This window comes from Tiliqua scincoides, chromosome 2 (genome assembly GCF_035046505.1).
Source record: "Tiliqua scincoides isolate rTilSci1 chromosome 2, rTilSci1.hap2, whole genome shotgun sequence".
In the NCBI taxonomy this organism is placed as follows: domain Eukaryota; kingdom Metazoa; phylum Chordata; class Lepidosauria; order Squamata; family Scincidae; genus Tiliqua; species Tiliqua scincoides.
The window spans coordinates 240105852-240118975 of NC_089822.1; the positions used below are offsets into that span (position 1 = coordinate 240105852).

General features: G+C 43.3%; 1 protein-coding gene across 5 annotated transcripts in view; it reads right to left on the reverse strand.

Moving 5' to 3' along the window:
• SLC25A26 (solute carrier family 25 member 26) overlaps window positions 1-13124 on the reverse strand; it is a 132058-nt gene that overhangs the window by 22518 nt on the left and 96416 nt on the right. For 4 of the 5 annotated variants that reach the window (XM_066617271.1, XM_066617270.1, XM_066617268.1 and 1 more), the window contains 2 exons: window positions 2718-2735; window positions 362-431 (listed from right to left, as the gene is read on the reverse strand). In XM_066617271.1, coding sequence (XP_066473368.1) covers window positions 362-431; window positions 2718-2735 — 88 coding nt within the window. The remainder of the gene's footprint in view (window positions 1-361; window positions 432-2717; window positions 2736-13124) is intronic. The other variant, XM_066617269.1, reaches the window with a different exon arrangement.

The following is a 13124-nucleotide window of genomic DNA, read 5'->3' on the forward strand; positions in this document are numbered from 1 at the left end:
ACAGCTGCACACACCCGGACCCAAACGTGGGCTCTCCTCACTGAGGGTTTTACAACTCAACCTTTGGATAATCCCAGAGCTTGACTGACAGGGCCTGTTTGTTCAATAACCAAAATTTGTCAAAAACAAATTGGCTGTCTTTCAAATAGACACCCTACCAAATAGGTTCCCTGCCTCGCCCTCTTTTTTCACCCTTCTTTTTCTCCCCTTCTATACAACGAGATCCATTTTCTCCCCTCTGAACAAACTGGAATGACACAAGAATGTTGCTGTGCTGCTAGCCTTCATAGATTTGCACATTTTCCCTCCTCCCCTCCTTTCTTCTTCAGCATTTCCCAGGATAACATATAATCCTTTGCACCTGCAAAAGCTCCGCAGACTGCAGACTGCCAAGAATTGACCACGTGGCCTTGCTTCCATGACCAGAGATCCTGTGTTTAAAGAGATAGGGAACAGTTATGAAATGTTAGTATCTGCCCTATTCCACCCCCCACCCTCACCCCCAATACTCATTAGTTAGGGAAGATGGGAATGGGAAGTTTCTGAAAAAGCAACTTTTGGGGCAATTTTCAATTATGCAATAAGCACAGTTCCTTTTCTGTGCCCTAAAGAACCTCATGTGGTCCAAAAAGTAGATGGTCTGGGAAAGATAAATGGATCTGAAAAAGAGCAGGGTTCATTTGCTGAGAGTTGAAGTAGTATTCATTTCAGCCTGGAGCAATGTAGTTTTGCAGATACAGCCTGGATCTTGCTTCCTCTTGGAAAGATAAAACAATGCAAAAAGAAAAAAGGACACTGGAAAAATATCAGCACGCCATACATACTTGCCAAACAAAACTATTTCCAGAGGAAGTGTCTCCAGCTGACTCCATACGTAGATTTGCCCCAAAGTTGAGGTGAACAATGCCAATCACATTTTTGCAGCCTTCATTCCATGGGCCTATCACAAAATTAAAGTGGACCATCCAGCCCTTTATGACAGTGATGTAGGTCATTTAAGTTCCCATTTTACTGACATAGAAGTATGCCTAGAGCAGTGTTTCTCAAACTGTGGGTCGTGAACCAATTTCAGGTGGGCCCTCATTCATTTCAATATTTTATTTTTAATATATTAGACTTCATGCTACTATGGTATGTGACTGCATTTGGGGAAATGTTACACATCTGTACATAGGCTACTATGTATACGCTATTAACAATTGTAGAAAATGGGACTTACTCCTGGGTAAGTGTGGGTAGGATTGCAAAATATTTTCCTGTTTGATGATGTCACTTCTGGTCATGACATCACTTCCGGTGGGTCCTGACAGATTCTCATTCTAAAAAGTGGGTCCTGGTGCTAAAAGTTTGAGAACGACTGGCTAGAGATAGTAATTTGCTCAAGGCCACCCTGTAAACTTGTGACTGACCAGACATTTCAACCAATTTAGGCACAGAATATACATGTAAATAACCCCACAATATCTCAGGTGCAGTCAGTACCTTCCAAACTGAACTGGACTCAAAGGGAACTGGTTTTTCCTGTTTGTAAATGAAGCGAGCTGTTCACTTGCTAATCGGTCTTGTTCTTCTAACAAAGATGAAACTACATCTCCTTCCCAACCGGTAGCACAGACTGCCATTTTGTTGGCCCTTGTGACAATCATCCTTCAAATTAATTTAAAAAATCAGCTTTTTAAAGAAAGCAACAGCACAGAACTGCTACTAACAGGATAAAGGTGCTTGAAAAAGTTGCTTAAAAAATTCAAAAACTGGGGAAGCGAATCTAGTCAGGGGTATGCATTAATAAAGGAGCAAAGGTAGGGTGAAGCAGAGCTTGTCCCACTGCAGGAAAACCTGCATCTCCTCCTGAAGGGGAGGGGGCTTGTTTTGGGCTCCCAAATCCAATTTCTAAAGTGTGTTCACTAGATGCCACTAGCTTATAGGCATGTTGCATGTTAACTACTTACACATTGAAACAGAGGATCACAAAAACAAGGACAGCAGAACTTCTGCACCACATAACTCAAAGCGGTTCAGAGGACCAAAGCCAAAGGAGAATTTGGCCAACAGGAAATAAAAAAATCCCCTCATGGTGAGGTCAACTGAGTTGCTGGACAGTCCTCCCCAGGGAAGTGAGGAAATCCCTACTAGTGGGATCATTTAAAAATAGACTGACAAGGCAGCACTTAAGAACACACCACTGGGAATAATTCTGCATTGGCAAAGACTAGACAAAGATGACCTAATATGTTCCTATCCATCTCTGGGTTTCACAGGGAGTCCCAAATTATGCTAGAAAGAGGGAAAGAGTGCATGGACTGCAGAGAAGCAGAAAATCATAAAGACAGGTCAGCGTGAGCCTATACAGGAATAATTTCTCCCCCCCCCCCAAAAAAAATTATATCTATTGATTAAGGTCAGGATATGCTGAAGTCGGGGGGGGAATACCCACCCATGCATGGGACAAAACTGTGCAGGATTTTTATGCAGCTCCCATTTAGTTTGCAGCATGCCACTTGAAAAACCAGTGACAGGTACCATTCCCATGTCGCTGGCAGGTTTCAAGTGTCTGACAATCAGAATATTTTTTGTTACTACTAAGCAACGTCTTATGGTAAACCTGCTTCAACCCAACCATCCACCCACTTTGAAATTCTCACGTGAAGGAAGCCTGCCTAAGTTCAACATTTCAGTTTTTTTATTGGAATATATGGACATTGTATATGCGTACTTACTTGAGTTTTAGAATGTTTCTGAAGTATAATGGTTTGCTCTTTAACACAGTTTATACAGGGCATCTCAAAAAAATGAACACACATTTTAACATGATCATAATAATATGAATAGACAATCATATAGGTGAGGGTGCAGGCGCACACTCTGCATGCTCAGAACGGTTACTGAAAACTCGAACATCTAAGGCAGGGGTCTCCAAACCAGATGGGAGCCTATACAGATGGAAGCCTATACAGCCTGGGGGCCAGATGGGGCCCGTAGTGAACCTCTATCTGGCCCGCGGCCCTTGATCCCTTGAGAGCCTCTGGCCCAGCTGACCAAACACAACCAGAGTTGTGCTTGTAGGGTGGGGGAATGGGGGTCCGTTTAAGTGTGTGCTTAAATATTATTTATTTATTTATTTATTTCCCCGTCCCTTGACACTGTGCCAGATGTTTGATATGGCCCTTTGGCCGAAAAGTTTAGAGACCCCAGATCAAAGGGAAGCTAACAAAGAGATGCGTGGAACCATCCCAGCACATGCATTGATAGATGTCTACAGGTCCCTTAGTCAACACTGTCAGTAGTGCATAGATGTCAAGGGAGAACATTTGACCACTTGATCTAATTAATTTCATTAACTGAGTCAAGCAACTGCCTCTATGTACATCATATGCAGTACGTATTGTAGCATGAGTGTGAATTATCGGTATTTTCAGTTTCTGAAAGTTCCAAAAAACCGCACCTTTTGAAGTGCTGCTTTCTTGCACAATCATTCTACATGAAAAATTGGGCAGGGGGACAACAGTTGCATTTATTCCACTCTTAGCACCACGCAAACATTAATTTCAGTATTCAATTTAATAATACTGGTGAGAGTAAGTGTGTTAAGGGCACCAGGATGCCCTGGTCTCTTGTTATCTGGTTATCTGCTCTCTGGGGCATTTGGTGGGCCGCTGTGAGATGCAGGAAGCTGGATTAGATGGGCCTATGGCCTGATCCAGCAGGGCTGTTCTGATGTCAAAATTCCAAAAGCTAAAATCACTGCTGAAACAATTGAAACAATTCCTGGAGACAGGGGTCTCCAAACCCAAGTCCTGGAGCCAAATCCAGCCCTTGGGAGGATTTTATCTGGCCTCTGAGGTTCCCCAGCCTCTTAGGGCTAAAAATAACTCAAACAATGCACTTCTGGGTGTATACTGCATTCAGCCACTAGAGGTGCAGAATGTAATGAAATGTAATGGAAAGAAATCATTCCATTCCATTGCATCCACTCCATTCAGCATCTTCAGTGGCTGAACAAGATATATACTGATGCTGAGAGACCTGGAATATAATGTTTGTTAAACTTAAAACAGAGCGGAAACTGAGACAAAAAAGATTTGAGATTTGCATCGTAGGTTTATTGATGCCTTTCAAAACCCATTCCCCTCTTCCTGTGCAAGTCAATTTTGCCCTCTGCTCCTTTCTTCCTCCCCCCCCCCCCAACTTATTGTATTCAAACAAACTCTCAGCACATTGGTCCTCCATTTTATTTTCTGGCCTTCGACACAATGTCAGACATATGAGGCGGCCTTCGTGCCAAAAAATTTGGAGACACCTGCTTTAGACATAGAAACTCTAATCACTTGTGTTTTATTCCCTTGCTGCTAGTAGTATTTGGAAGGATGAGTATACAAGCACATATCTGCACCCAGAAATGGACTATGCTAAATTCTGTTGTATTGAAAAAAGCAGCAAGTTGTTAGCAGTGATGATTGCTGTGAAGTGTGAGTAGTTCTGGGTCTCCTCTTAAGCAGCATGGACAGCTTGCTGGAGCAACAGTGTGGGGGTGAAGGGAGGCAAATAGTCCACTATTTTGTTTATTATTTCACCAGAAGGATGTTCTGCCCCAGGCATCAAAATGTCTTAGGCAGTGGCTCTCAAACTGTGGATCTGTGGATCCTGCGCAGCTCAGAGTAAAGGGATTTATTTCCCCTTACCCCATGTTGTGCGATAGCCACCTCAAAGGGGCTACTTGGTTCTGCACCAGTGGAATTGCTGGTGCAGTTCCAGCCTGGTGTAGTACCAGGCAGCTCAAGAGGCAGGGTAGAACATGGACTAAGTGCCAGAGGCCAGTTCCATCCCCATCCTGGGCCCAGCCTACCCATCACGCACCATAAAATCCCATCCCTGCGCCAGCCTCCCTGGGCCAGCGCAAACCTATCTCGCTCAGAGGCATAGGAATAATATACAGCGGGAGCATGCTGGCACAAGTCCTTACAGCGGCGCAAGCTGCTCTCAAGACACCACAAATGTGCTTTATGGCACATTTGCTACACTCGGGAACCTGCTGCACTGGCATAAGGTAAGTATTGGATTGCACTCTAAGAGTCATAGGGTTGCAGTGAAATAGAACAAGAGAAACAAAACCCCACTGCACATAAAAAGTGAAATCTGGTCAGCTATGAATGGTGCATTGGGACCGTACAGTCAATTAACAGTAACATTGTTTTGACATCTAATTAAATCCAATTATAGGTACAAATGTGTTTTCAGGATAAGGGAAACAGCAAGGCATCTACATTTTAGTGCCTTCCTCTTTGGGCCCAATTAACTCTGGAATTATACATACACTGACAAGGCATCAATACGAGTACACAAGGATTTGGTCATCCTGTTTCTTTCTCTTGATTCCCTGTCTGATTGCTCCAGGCGTGTACTATTAAATGCAGCAGGAAATAATTAGCTATGTTTTTCTTTCAGGCCAATACCCATTCCCACCAGTGTTCCCAGTACTGGAAAGCAAACGATGACAAGAGCTGCACTTTTAAAACAGGCCAGGATGCCAAGCATGCGTCATGTGTATTCTATTAGGCCCAAGACTGAATAGGCGACTTTGTTTTCCACTTCAAAGGACCCATCCCAATCTTGTGCTCTTCCTTTATGAATAACAAATTGGAAATAAATCTTCTGGCTGAAACACATACGATCTGGGCCTTCTTTAGCTTCCTAGGTCACTTGTATGCCGGTGGTTCTCCCCCCTCCCCTGCCCCCAATTTTTCTGAGAATACCAAAATAGCATCTATGGAGGAATAGATGTAGTTCTACATTCTAGAAAACAATTTACAGCACGCTGAAAGAGCACCCCGGCACACTTAACATTCAACTTTGGCTAATAGTTTTAAACAGAGACAATAGCTACTCTCCTACATTCCACTTAGTTTTACATAACTTTGTTTCCTTGGTGATTTTAGCCTTTACTTCTGTTTCTCAGCTTTAAATTTTTATTTTTTTTTTAAAGAAAACATCATTGAATTTTAATGACAAGGACTAGTTCTCTTTCTATGGTCTATGAAAATATACTTCAGCTACTTTCAGAGAACCAGTTTAAAGCAAGAACTGGTGTCATCTGAGCACATCATGGTAATACATAGTATCTTAGGGCGCAATCCTAACCCCCTTTCCAACACTGACATAAGGGCAACGCAACACTGAAGTAAGGGAATAAACATTTCCTTACTTTGAGGAGGCCTCCATGAGTGACACCCAACTGCAGGATGCAGCACATGTCCCATTGGCACCGCTATACCAGTGCCGGACAGCACTGACATAAGGGGTTAGGATTGCGCCCTTATACACTGTTAGCAATAAATATTGATTGATTTTGTTTTGCATCCCAATCTATTACAAGGATTTCATATGGTATTACAATAAATCTAACCCCTTCTGCAATCTCACCTTAACTTCCACACCTAAAGCTGTCTACTCAATATTCTTCCAGCCCTCTTTTAATCCAATGTTTCTAGATCCTCACTAATCTCACACTCAATTTCCTGCTCTTCCCGCAAAGGTTTTCAAGGGTCTTTCAAGGGATTCCTGCAAAGGGAATCAAGGGAATCTCTTGATTCCAGCCAGTATTTTTCTGTATCCTACAAAACCTCAGACCTATCCACCACAAGGATTGCCAAAAGCATGAAGCAGAGTGTAGATCAGCTGTTCCTGTTTCAAGATAGGAGGCAGAAGGTCTGGTCTCATTCTGCTACACAACTAAAATGTAGTACTTTCCACAAGGGTAGGAACAAATTAATATACTGTACTTCCCATGTATTAAAGATGACAAAAGGGGGGGGAGAAAAACTAAAAGGGAAGCCGACAATTTGTTTGGTATCCAGGCCCCCTTACCTCTCCCAAGTCTTTCCCATAATCTCTTTTATTACGAGGTCTCAGATACTGACACTCTACCAATGGACACCTTAAGAAAACTGTGAACATTCCATGGCATTACAGTTGCTCAGCCAATGGTTGAAGAGGTTCTTGCAGAAATGGACTGCAAAGTTCCGCCCACTCTTACCAGGATTAGTTCAAGTCTTTTGGGTGCTTACAACTAGGCCACTTCAGTCATCCTTAGGTCTTCACCCACACTGGTACATGAAGCATGTCATGTCCCAAGGCTTCCTTGGATTTTTCCCCTATCTCCCCCCTCCCGACCATGAGGATTGCCATGGTGGCTGCTCCCTCCTGATCTCTCTTCTTTTACCAGTGGTGGCAGCCATGGCCACAGTGGCCATTCATTCTAGTGCAGGCTCTTCTACTATGGTCACCACTGCAAGCGGGAAGCTCCTTTGGTGGTGGTGGTGGTGGCTGGGCAAGCAATTGCTCCAGGAACAGCTGTGAGAAGACAGGTAGCCTCTCCCAGAGCCTCCAGGTGACTGCTTTGAACGGTGGCAGCATCTTCATGGCCTGCCTCTCACATTGCTTTTTCAACAGCCAATCTGCAGGCTAGGAGCAGAAAAAGGAAATGGGAAGTCCTTTTCTCTGACTGGGGAAAGTGGTGGCCCACAAGGTGAGCCTGTCACTCCTAACATGGCACTCCAGACTGACGGCCTCATTGGAACGCACTGGCCGTCTGGCTGTAGCCCTGACCTCCATGAAATCACAACAGTTTTGTCAAATGCTTCAGAGGGAGAGGGGCCTTGCTTAGTCTTAGCAAGAGTCCTCCCCCAGTACGGCATCCTGTTTCCAATGCTAGGAAAAATTTGCAATTGAGGACATTGGAAATCTGAATTGTTTGGGTTTGAAAGGCCTTGCTCTGTTTTCAAGCCAGGCCCAGACTCCTTCACGTTCGGTTCCTATTCAAAATGGAGCAAGAAAGAGAATGTGTGGGTTTATTTATGTTTAAGCTTCCCTCGTGAACCGAACTGTAAATTATGCTCCTGAGCATAACGTTCATAGACAGAAAACTACGACTCTCATGCTGCCTCTGCAGGAAATGACGGTGCAGGCATGCTTAATTTGCAATTCTGAAGAGACCAGTCAGACCTCTCAGGTCTCTTCAGAGCCCTCCCTTCCCCCCTTTCTCAAAGGCAATGGTTTTTGTTTGGGAAGGGGCTGGAGGACTGGTCCTAAAAACCTTATTTTAGTTCTGGCAAATGCTCGAAAAAGCCGTTGAGGACTTTTTAGTATTCATAAGGATAGTTTTTTAAAAAAAATCAAGACCAGCTTATCTTAGGGAGGTTGCTCATCATGACTTCTTTCCAACACACAGGAGCCAGGTGCTTTCAGGAAGTCAACAAGCAAGGCAGGAAGGCAACAGCCCCCCCATTGCTACTCCCTTAACAATTTACATTCAAGGTGCACTACATCAAGCTTTCAATATTATCCAACTGATATTGAATGAGTCCAGCTATGGAGACTTTAAACACACTGAATCCTGCTGAATTCACCAGCTTCTCTCTATTTGCCCTAACCCTACCAAATACCAAACTATCCCAATAGCCCCAGGTGGACAGCATATTTCTTATAGATACTCTCTAGCCCAGCCATTTTCAACCACTGTGCCGTGGCACACTGGTGCGCTGCGGATAGTCTGCAGGTGAGCCGTGGGAGTTTGGGGGAGGATCATTTATTAGTAGGGCCACTGGAGGATGTGAGCCCCCACTGCCAATAAAGTGTACCTTGTCAATTGTCAAAAACCTGACGGTGTGCCTTGACAATTTTACTGTCTTGTCAGTGTGCCGTGAGATGAAAAAGGTTGAAAATCACTGCTCTAGCCAATAGAAAAATAGTATTCTGCCCATAAAGAAATCTACCACGTAAGCACTCCAGGGACCAAAAAGAGGCTTTGGAGCTTAGAGCGCTCTCAAGACACATTGAGAAGGAGGCACGCACAAACTCTCTAGGAAGAGAGGTTCATTTCCCATTTGAAAAACAGAACTGAAAACGGTGAAGAAAGGCCATGTGCACTCACATGCTGCGAGCCTGCTTTCAATGTACTGCCTCTCTGCAAATGCTCAAGCATTTTCAAAGGCAGTTTTAACACATGGCAAGCACTGCATTTCCTTCCCCTTCGTCGTTCCAAGATACAGAGACTTACAGATGGTGCAAAAGAATGTCTTTTGACAGTACTTTGAAAGCCACTGTGTTTTGTGACAGTAATAAAGTGAGGTTTGTTTGCCGAACAGCTGCGACTATATTGTCCTTCTGTGAGGGGAAGGCAAGAAGGCAGCCAATAGGTGGCTGGAATGTGCACTCCCCATTGGCTGGAAGTGACATCATCTGCCTTGAAACAGTGCGCTAGAAATCTGGTTTCCGTGAAGGAGCACCTGACCAAGTGGCAGACACGTTAGTGTAACCGAACGATTAGTGCTTAATCCCCCAAGAAAGCAGAATCATTATAACAAGATGGAGAAGGGAATGGTAAAACACTTACTACGTAGTTTGCAAGGAAACAGTTTAAGGCTTTGTCTGGGTTTCATCTACCTTGAGCTTAAATGCCATTGAGGGGAGAGCTAACTTTGGGGGGGGGGTATAAAAGGGAATGACAGAAGACAAGCAAAAAGAATGAAAAAAAAGTTCACTTGCTTGCAACTCACAGCGAAAACAATGTTAGGACTTTAAAGAGAACAATATTGATATATCAATCTGAACTCATTTTTGAGAATGAGTTTTACAGATATGTGCCATGAACTGTCAAAGACCAGGCATGCTAAAAACTGGGGGGGGGGGAGTGAATAAACCTATACATCTAAGCAAACCGATCACTCCAATATGAAAGAGGCACATGGCTGTAATAAGGGGGTTTCCAAGAATGTTTTGTTTAGAACTAGTACATCAGGGAGGAGGAAAGAAGAACATAAGGTGCATTGTTTTCAGGTATCAAAGAGTGCAGCTAGGTGTGGCTTTAGGAGATCTAAGATAGTCTCCTCCTGCTGTTTTTACAAGTTTAACAGCAATCACAAGGGGGAGGGAAGATAATCTGATTAGGACTGTGACTGACACTTGGGGAGAGTGAACTTCTAGATGAAAATTAAACTGTCCCCGAGAAGTTGTCATTTTTCCTCCGGTAGTGTAGGGAGAGAAATACACACTCATGTGGAAAACACACATGATCCCTAAAACATACTGTTTTCTAAGACCGGGGGGGGGGGGAGCTATAGGTTCAAACTGAGAGGATTTGAGTCAGATATCAGGAAAAAACACTACTGGGTATCTCAGAACTATGCATGTTCGCTCCAAAATAAACCCAGCCTAAGTGCAAGAATGGGGTTGGTCTGCTCAGGAAAGTTTGCAACTGCCATCTCTGAACGTGCTTAATGCCCACCTGTGCTTTATCCTGCTCAGGGCGCAACCCTAACCAGCTTTCCAGCACCAAGGTAAGGGCAAAGTATTTCCTTACCTTGAGGAGGCCTCCGTGCGTGCCACCCAACTGCAGGATGCAGCACATGCCCCATTGGCACAGCTATGTCAGTGCGGGAAAGTTGGTTAGGATTTGGGCCCCAGTCTCAGCAGAGCTTTCATTCAGTCATACTTGTATCAAATACAAATAACTGCACATATCTGACAATCCCTTTATGGAGATGTAGAGGAAAAGGCAACTACCTACTCTTGCTGCAGCCATTTCACTGCTTCTGAGCCTATGCTCTATACATATCCTTGCCCAGTGAAATGACAGAAGCCACTGAAGCAACCTAAGGCAAAATTTTAAGATCCCTAGGCAAAAGTTCCATACTCCCATTAGATCACCTTCTTGCAATGAGATTTTTTTCATCTTGAAATAACCCTGAAATTTATTGGAAATATTTATGCAAAATCATGTTTACATTACATTCTAATCCAGAATTGCTTATTTACTTAAAGAATTGAAAAAACCAGTTTCTTTATACTCAGAATTTAAAGCACCTTTCATCTTCGCAGCATCTTAGACGTTTGCTAGCAATAGTTTGTGAACTGCTGCACTGTGGTCTATGTCTTCCCCCAACTCCAGTGCAGTCATCTCCATTGTCCAGAACAAAAACATACTTCCCTAGTAATTACTATGTCAAGCTAGTTCTTCAGCATACAAGCTAATGGAAAGCGGCTGCTATGCTTTGGTATTAAAACATATTCCTAATAAGGCAAGTTAAGTTACCCTGTGTATTGAGACTATTCCCAGACACCAGCAGGATGAGAACTAATTTGCCAGAAAAAGAGAGGACCCTATAATCAGGCAGTGAGCTTCATAAAACTGTATCCTACCTAAAACATTTTCGTAAGAGTGACAGCAATTCCAAGTACTCAAGGAAATTTTAGCCCGAGTCTATCAAGGACTTGGGTTAAAATTGGGAACGTCAGGATCTGAAGCTGGTCTGGTGAGCTATCAAACCGTGTGCACCTTCATGTCACAAAGCCTTCTTCTGTATAGAATCTTATTGCTCAAGATTAGTTAAAGTTTGCATTGGCCATTTTTTAGCCTTGTAGGATATTCTTGCAGATACCCCGACAGTGTTAGATACCCAATCTAACAGCTGGAAAAGGTAGACAGAATACAGGGGAAGACTTACATTGCTCTTTGTACCCCTTTCCCTGGAGGCAAAAAAAAACAAAACACCAAAACTAACTAGTGATACATTCTAGTGCAAGAGAGAGGGAACACAGAATTCCAGCAAAATTAAAATGATTAACTAAATCAAAGGTTCACAGACTGGTGAAGAAGATGTTGGATAGCTCGATTAGTCCGACAAGATTATCCTGGAGTTCTGCAGAAACAAACCTAACGGACTCTTAAAAAACACGGGAAAGTAAGCTAAATAGAATCTGGCAAGATAGTGATGACAAGGAGCTTTGGTAGGGAAAGAACTGCATCATTCATCACAAGCCACAGAACTACATTATCTGTACACACCCATGAGTCTTAGACAACTAGATTGGCACCATAACAGCCATGAATGCACTATATGGAAGAACTCTTTTATTCTCCCAGATGCACATATATTGTGACATGAACTCTATGGAACTCTGGAACTATGGAAGGCATACTAACTGTGCAACAGACATGCAACATGAAGCGAAGATAAAAGCAATGTAATGATTTTCAACTTTTTTCATCTCATGGCACACTGACAAGACACTAAAATTATCAAGGCACACCATTCTGCTGGTGAGAGGTTCACATCTCCCAGTGGCCCTACTAATAAATGACCCTCCCCCAAATTCCCACAGAACACCTGTAGACCACTCATGGCACACCACTATGCCGCGCCACACTTGTTGAAAATCGCTGGCGTAAAACAAATGCAAAAGAAATGCTCATTATGGCATTGCACTGGGGGTGGGAGAGTGGCATCAGACTCCTCCCCTAAACTATGCACATTTATTCATAGAACATTCAAAACTCCCAAAAGCAGTTGCTGAAGGTCAGGTTACTCTTGGAAAGTACCATGGCATGTGCATGAAGGGGCTGCAGAAAGAGGGGGAATACTCAACAGTCACAGAACCACTGAACTGAAGCTCATGGACTTCAGTAGGGAAGATGGGGTGGGGAATGTGGCTATTAATTCTTCTGTTAAGTATTCTTGTTCTAATGCTAAATCTAATGCTCTTATAGTGGTTCTCAAACTGTGGGTCCAGGACCCACCAGTGAATCATGACCTAATTTTTGGTGGTTCGTGAAACTGATAGGGCAGATTAAGCTATGTGCATTAAGGGTTAAACAAGGTGCTACTTGGGGGTAGGGAGCACTGCTGCCCAATCACCATTATCATCATACCTCTTGGCATTTATAAATCAGGCAGTAGCTTCTAGGGCCTCTAAAAAGTTTGAGGATCACTAACGTATTGGCCTAGACTCCCACCCAGCACACACAAAAATATCTAGTCGACAGAGTACTGTACCAAGCAATTTTGTGAGCCCAGTGGCTTCACACATCTTTGCGTCATGGTGCCCCACCTGCACAGTTTAAATCCATTCATCATGGCAGAGGAACTAAACTAGGCAAAAATCCCACTACTTTAGATGCTAATGCCTCCCCTTCTTTTTGCTAGTCCCTTTTTATCAGCTGTTATAATTAAAAACGAACAGCTGGTTCTCAAAACCCTGTTTTAGGAAGCAGTAGACTATTAATGATATAATTAATTTAATTAAAATTATATTTTTATTTATTTATTTGTTGTAGAGAAAAACAAGCAACT